This window comes from Austrofundulus limnaeus, unplaced genomic scaffold (assembly GCF_001266775.1).
Source record: "Austrofundulus limnaeus strain Quisiro unplaced genomic scaffold, Austrofundulus_limnaeus-1.0 Scaffold61, whole genome shotgun sequence".
Taxonomy (NCBI): Eukaryota; Metazoa; Chordata; class Actinopteri; order Cyprinodontiformes; family Rivulidae; genus Austrofundulus; species Austrofundulus limnaeus.
In genome coordinates this window covers 1742894-1750771 of record NW_013952463.1, presented here as the reverse complement: position 1 = coordinate 1750771, position 7878 = coordinate 1742894, and the positions used below count along the sequence as shown (strand labels likewise).

The following is a 7878-nucleotide window of genomic DNA, read 5'->3' as shown; positions in this document are numbered from 1 at the left end:
TATATATATATATATAGTGGAGAAATGCTACTGTAAATGTTTTCCCTCTACAGCTCCAAATGTTTTGTGGGGATGTGAAAAAGCACCACATGGTGATTTCTAGACAAATCTAACACAGTTGTACAAAATAATTGTGAAAATATTTGCATCTGGTCTTTCATTTTCGTGCCACCGGGTGTTCTCATTTTTTCCTACGAAAGGGGGGAAAAAAACACTTGATTGTCAAGCAAAATTACGCATGACTGGATTGTCAAAGTATGTGCAGAGTATTAAGATTGATTTGAGAAGAAAACATCTGGAAGGTTTTTCGACACGCATAACAGATCACCTAAAACGTAAAAATAAGGCTGGAGAACTGTGTTTCTGGTTTAAGAAGAAGACTTTTAAATATGCAGACCTCTTAGAATCAATTATTTAGTTTATCGTAGATGAGTTTTCAGTGGATGTTGTGCGGTTTGATGTTATTTGTAGCATCTTTGCTTGGACATTGTGCATGTGTGTTATATGTATAAATGTTAGCGTGAAGCAGTGAGACAATAAACGTTAACACATGGTGATAAATATCTGTGCTTTCTGTGTTTACCCAGAGTGCAGCGGCAGCGCCCAGTCCGGTGATGGGCAACATGCCCCCCAACGACGCCATGCCAGGTGGTCCCATGCCTCCAGGCTTCTTCCAGGTATGACCCACCTCCTTTAAGACTTTACTTTCCTACCTCATCACTGTCTCTCATTCATCCATGTCTCTCTCTTCAAAGACAAACAATTCAAATTCGCTTCACATAATACATAATTTAAACTGATAAATTGGCTCTTTTGCCGTTTGTTGTCTGTCATAGCTCTGACCACAGCTACTTTCTGAATTCAAAGCTTAAAATTTTCATAAACACTTAATTTGTACCTTTTTGTTGGTTTCTATAGAATTTCTTAGCGTTTACCTTGAGATAAAGGTTTTTTATGTGAGGCAACAAGGATGTGTTGTTGAATAATCAGGCTCGAGTAAAGAAYTATTAAAAAATACATCTACTACACATTTTATAAGAAACATTTAGAAAACACAAGTGTATGAAAATCTAAAACAGTCAGAAAATACTAGAAGACTGGTACCTAAAGAAAATATAGAAKGACCAAAGTAAAGTTTGTTCAGGTGACACTGCAGGTACTGTTAGAATCACCTATGATTTTCCTCTGCATGTATTTGAACATTGTTTATTAAACTAGTTAAATCATCTGTCAGCGCATCAGCAGCTCACTCTGTTCCTTCATACATGGCTCATCTCTCTGGGCTGCTGTTTGGCGCATTTGTGATTGAACCATCCTGCGTTCATCTGCTCTTCCACTCGTCCATCTCCATTTCCGCACGTCTCTGACCCGTCCCCGGCTCTGTGAAGGGAAAAAGGTTTTAGTGTCGGGAGACGGCTCTCAGAAGTGTAAGGAGCCTCCCGAACACAAGCGCATGCTAGCTCGTACGCTCACAAACAAAAGAGGGYAAAAAAAAAACGTACCTTCACCTCCTCTGTGAGCCAGTGGCATGATGGACAGCGGTGGCATTTGGCGAGAGGCACGATAAGGTGGTGGCAAAGAGTGGGAGCAAAAAAAAAAAAAAGCAAGTGACACTATGAAAGAGAGAGAGAGAGAGAGGGGTGTATAGAGAGGAAGCGGGGTGAGTGGAGGAAGAAGAAAGCATGTAAATGCAAAAGATTATTGCCATTAGGATTGTTGTGTAGTGTGTGTTTCTGGTGCTGCCTGCCACCACATTGTTTGCTGGTTTAGCAATACAGGGGGGTATTACTGAATGTCTGACTGTGAATAGAAGGAGGAAGGGTTGGGGGGGAGTGAAGGGTGACGAGATGCATTGGAAGTGCTATTTTTAACATTGGTGGGGGAGTGAGACTGAGCAAAGGTTTGTGTGTTTTTGTGTGGCTGTTATGTTTAGGGACTCTTGTAACAGAAAGCTTCACTGTAAAAAGAAAAATGGTTCATGCTCGTGTGGTCTCGTTGGTCGTTTTGTCAATGTCATCCTTGACTCCGAAACAGTGCTTAGACAGAGGGAACATATTACATAAATGTTCATTTAAAAGTTGAATACCGTAGGAATACAAGCAGCTGAGAAAAACAGTCTTTCCTCTTTCAGTTGTAGGGTTTTACGTATGACAAAAACATGATCAAGTGTACAAAAATACATAACAGATTCCACCTTATTCCACATTATTAAATGAATAGAAACCAAGCCCYGGTGTAAAATATGTGGGAGAATCCAAGTTCATCCATGCTGCTTTCATAAGATTTATGGGAAACTGTTAACAACCAGGTGCTGCTGATCAAATGTACTTGATTACCAGATCATCATCATCATCATCATCAGTGTGACCTCCTTTATGAATGCAGGGGTTTTAGTATTGTGTGTTCAGAGCCTACAGCTGTGTGTTTTACACAAGGCCAAGGTGGAAAGACAACAGCACTGACCCTAATGAAGCAGTTGTTGCTACCATCATTTTAGTAATTTCCAAACTAATTGAAGATCACAGAGAAAAAAAAAAACTGTTCACACGTGGAAAATATTTAGGGTAGTTGCCAATCCTCCCAGGACTGAATGCACTGAACAAATTCACCCTAAGGTCAGACCGTGCAATGATCAAAGAACTGGCAAAAAATCCAAAGCGCTCCATGTCAGACTCGCCTATCAGGTTAAAGGTTAACCTTCAGATGGTCTTATCGGTTAAAATCAGCCACGCATTTATATTTTTTATTTATGTATCATTTTTGATGTGGTCAATAAACACAATTGTTTCAGACAAAGCCTAAAACTGAACGGTTTAAAATGCTCCCATGATCCTTAGGGGGAAAATGACCACACTGAAACCTTCATAAATAGTTTATGTTTACTTATTTATCATTTCCTAAAATATTCCTTTCAGCCAGTATTTGACCTCTATCGCTATACTTTTGATTGCTAAATTAGCTCGCTCACTAATGCTTTGCTTTTCACATTGGTAAGCCGCAGTAAAAATTAGCGGGACAGTTTTCAACATACCGCGGGAGCAGCGCCTCTTTTACAGCTGGATGTTGCTATGGTGTTCTGTCTCTCATCTCCTCCAATAAAATTTTATATGTTTGGATGTAAAGAGCAAAAACACATGTGCATTGTGCACAAGCAAACGTTTAGTGTGTCCACAAGCATGCAGGCTGCAGAATCGACTGCTTATTAATTTAATATTTTTTCAAAAAGGCTCATAAAATAAATATTTTGTTGATTTAAAACAAAAACTGAAATATGGACTTCTTTTTTTACTAAAGGCCTGTAAGAGGAATGTTTTTTCCCTTAAACAACATGAATGGTCGTAAAGGTAAAGGACCATCTGAGGGTCAAAGTTCACACCAGGTCAATTAGACCAAATTAAAAGAGAAAGCCTATTTTCTTTACAGTAAAAATGGCAGCTTGAATAATGTAAAAGTTGTATCTGAATGAAACACAAAATTTCTGGAACAATGTCTTTTATTCAGATGTTTACCTATAATGCACAAAACCCAGCACAAACACCTCGTACCAACTGTAGAGCATGGAGGTTGTCCGGTATTTTTAGGAGGGCTGATGATTCAGGAGGTTTTGCACCTTGCAGCCATTGAGTCCAACATGCCGTAAGGTCCATATATATTTGGACACTGACACAAATTTAGTCTTTTTACCTGTTCACTGAAACATTTTCAAATTAAAGTTATATAATGTACATGGACATAAAGTCCAGACATTCAGCTTTCATTTGAGGGTATCCACATTAAAAATGGATGAAGGGTTTAGGAGTTTTAGTTCTTTAACATGTGCCACCCTGTTTTTAAAGGGACCAAAAGTAATTGGACGATTGACTCCAAGGCTATTTCATGGACAGGTGTGGGTAATCCCTTTATGTCATTCTCGATTCAGCAGATAAAAGTCCTGGAGTTGATTTGAGGTGTGGTGCTTGCATTTGGTAGGTTTTGCTGTGACGTAAACATGCGGTCAAAGGAGCTCTCCATGCAGGTGAAACAAGCCATCCTTAAGCTGCAAAAARGGAAAAGAAACATCCGAGAAATTGGTACAATATTAGGAGTGACAAAATCTACAGTTTGGTACATCCTGAGAAAGAAAGAAAGCACTGGTGAACTCATCAATGCAAAAAGACCTGGGCGCCCACAGAAGGCAGCAGTGGTGGATGATCACAGAATAATCTCCATGGTGAAGAGAAACCCCTTCACAACAGCCAAACAAGTGAACAACACTCTCCAGGAGGTAGAAGTATCAATATCCAAATCTACCATAAAGAGAAGACTGCATGAAAGTAAAAGCGGAGGGTTCACTGCACGCTGCAAGACACTCATAAGCCTCAAGAATAAAAAGGCTAGACTGGACTTCGCTAAAAAAAAGAAAACATGTAAAAAAGCAGCAGAGTTCTGGACGAACATTCTTTGGCCAGATGAAACCAAGATCATCCTCTACCAGAATGATGGAAAGAGAAAAGTATGGTGAAAGCGTGGTCCAGCTCATGATCCAAGGCACCACATCATATGTAAAACACAGCAGAGCAGTGTGATGGCTTGAGCATGCATGGCTGCCAGTGGCACTGGGTCACTGGTGATTATTGATGAGGTGACTCAGGACAGAAGCAGCTGAATGAATTCTGAGGTATTCAGATCCAGACTGTGTGCTCAGATCCAGACAAATGCAGCCAAACTGATTGGTTGTCATTTCATACTACAGATGGACAATGACCCAAAACATAAAGCCAAAGCAACCCAGGAGTTTATTAAAGCAAAGAAGTGGAATATTCTTGAATGGCCAAGTCAGTCACCTGATCTCAACCCAATTGAGCATTTCACTTGTTAAAGTCTAAACTTCAGACAGAAAGGCCCACAAACAAACAGCAACGGAAAACTGCCACAGTGAAGGCCTGGCGGAGCATTAAAAAGGAGGAAACACAGCGTCTGGTGATGTCCATGAGTTCAAGACTTCAGGCAGTCATTGACAACAAAGGGTTTTCAACCAAGTACCAGAAATGAACATTTTATTTACAATTATTTAATCTGTCCAATTACTTTTGAGCCAGTGAAATGAAGGGATTGTGTTTAAAAGATACTTTAGTCCCTCACATTTTTATGATCAATCATTTTGTTCAACCCACTGAATTAAAGCCAAAAGTCTGAACTTCAACTGCATCTGAATTGTTTTGTTTAAAATTCATTGTGGTAATGTCTAGAATCAAAATTAGAAAAATGTTGTCTCTGTCCAAATATATATGGATCTAACTGTATAATTTGTGCACCAAAAGGCTCCAGAGCAAAATGTGAAGCCATCTGACAGCTGAAACTTGAACCAAACTGGGACAATATCTCAAATACAGCAGCTGGTCAACAACAAAATGCCTGAAAAATAACTAAAAATCAAGGTGTTGCAACAATTCTGTCAAATTCCAGACCTCAGCCTGATGTAAAAGCTGTGGTGGGGCTTTAAGTGAGCTGAGCAGAAACCGGTGTCTGCATACATGAATGAACTGAAGCAGTGCTCTAAAGAAGAGTGGGCTAAACCCCAGAGGTCAGAGAGAAAGTGATGACAGAGTTATTACTGCTTAAAGTGGTTCTACAAAGTTTTCTCACACACAGTATTGTCATTTTTTCTTTTTGGGGTTTAGTAAATAATGACACAGGAATCTGTTGTGTGTTTTTGTAACTTGGTTAGATTTCATTAAGATTAGTGTTTGTTAGAGACTGCAGCACATGACTAATTGAATCCTTGATTAACGTCTTGCTTTGAATAATCAAATTTAAATGGAAAAACAAATAATAACCTATTTTCTATTGTTCTATTCCTCTTTCCTATACACTTGGTATATTTATCTTAAATTCTATTTAGTGCAAACCTCTTCTGTAATCATTGCCGATATGAAGGAAAGTACAGACAAGGACACTATAATAAAGAATTTAACAAACTGTTTGTATCAAAGAAACTGAATTCTTTTCAGTCTATATAAAGCGATAGAAAAATGCAGTATATAAAAGCTTTGCTTTATTTTCTAACCTATTTAAGAAATCGATGTAAGCGAAGTATAGGGAATGATAAAAAGTACAACTTGAGGTAGTTTTAAAAATCTTTTCATAGTTTTAAGAGCTTCTGCACTTGTAGCTTTAATACATGTTGGTAATGTAGTTTGCAAGAAATGAACTTCTTTATTTTTATTATACGGTCGTCTCGTCAGRCTTTTCAGCTCTGTAATGTAGGCGTGTGCTTCAAAGTTTTGTTCATCCTCCACAGAACGGGGAGAAGCGTGTCGTCCTCTGCAGTTCATCAGTAGACTTTTAAAAGGCGTGTCATTGGCTGGCCTCAGCGTGTGCTTCCTCTCAGAAGGTAGACCCACTGATGAGTTTTGGAATTAGTTGCCAACTATTGTTGCAGTTTGAACAAATTGCCACAGATATGAGGTCAGGGTAAAACAACATGCTTTGTGAGTGTTTTGTCAGTGATACCCGCTATAATAATTCTTAGTTTTTTAAAAAGCTAAAAATAGGACTAATAATGACATGAAAGTGACAGTAAATATTTATTTATTTGTACATTTTGTCATCTTCTTGGTGTCTTATTAAGCTGTGTTTTTAGCAGTGCCGCGCCAACGCATTTGAATTGGTTATCTGTCTCGACTRGTCCGCCGATCAGCCACGATATTTACGTTTCCTGACAAGTGGACTGAATAAACTTGAACATCTCATTACAATATAATGTCCTGCTGGTAACCTTTGGTTCTGGCGCGCACCCAACTGATTTGCTGCCAAACATTCGTGTGTCAGACCAGACACCCCCCACAAAACGTCCTGCAACCAAGTCCCAAAAACCAGTTCTGTTGTCCTGAGCTGGAGGGAAACCTGGACAGAATTCAGATGTATTACCTGTGTTATTATATAGTTACAGATGAAGTGAATCCAAATAAAGCAAATATTAAGAAAAAAAGCCAGTTTTTGATAAATGACACTGACTAAGCTAAACAATGTGGTGCAATAATTGGAATTGGCTTGTGGAAGAAGTGATTCTAATGATTAATCAATTATCTAAAGTAGCTGCTTTATTTTCTGTCGGTCAGCTCATCGGTTAATTGACTAACCTCGGCTCATCTCTTGTGCTCACACATTACTGCGTTACTGAACCAGTGCCCTTATTTACAGAGCAGTTGCTGCTGTTTTGAGTTTAAGATCTACATCTTTCGACTACGGATTTCCTTTCAAGCCGAGCTGTCGCTATAGTTTATTAAATCTCAACCTATTGCTCTCACTGATGCTGTTTGAGTCAAAGTGTTTTTGTCCTGTGTTTGGATGCCCGGGAGGGAAAGGCGGAAAGTTCCGTCAGCTGTTTGTTAATCGGCCACTCTGTTCTCTTGGATGAACTGGGAAAAGTGAAACACTGAAGGTTCTGTAGTGGCTGTTGTGTACRGACTTATTTGTTTATTAGAGGTTCCTAACAGGTCGTCTTGGAAGAAAAGGCAGCAGAAGTTGGAGAATTTTCTCACCCAAACTTGGTTTTGCGACGAAACAAGTTTCTAATCAGCAGGAAAGCTTTTAACTTTGAGTTGTTTTTGTCCTGGTTTAAAGTTGCCACCGGTTCTGTCCTGTTGCAGATAGTCTTTGATAATACTGCCCTCAAGTGGTCCAGACTAAAACTGGATCTTATGACCAGATGGTCCCAGTTATGTTGTAGCTACGTTGTTTTATAGCCGTCTGCAAGTAAGGTTATGCTATATATCATCTTTATCAATTTGTTTGGACTCGCAGGGACAATAAATTACATTTTGGGCTGTTATTTTATGCTTTTTATTACTTAATTTTATATTTTGCCCAAATTGTCCAGTTTCTTCCACTTTCTGC

The 7878-nt window shown here is 39.0% G+C and overlaps 1 protein-coding gene across 3 annotated transcripts in view; it reads left to right on the top strand.

Annotated features, from left to right (window-relative positions):
* The window catches only part of zgc:110158 (single-stranded DNA-binding protein 3), a gene marked incomplete in the record, with an annotated part of 65032 nt that overhangs the window by 47922 nt on the left and 9232 nt on the right, over positions 1–7878 (top strand). For all 3 annotated transcript variants that reach the window (XM_014009782.1, XM_014009781.1, XM_014009780.1), the window contains 1 exon segment: positions 588–677. In XM_014009782.1, the coding sequence (XP_013865236.1) occupies positions 588–677 (90 nt within the window).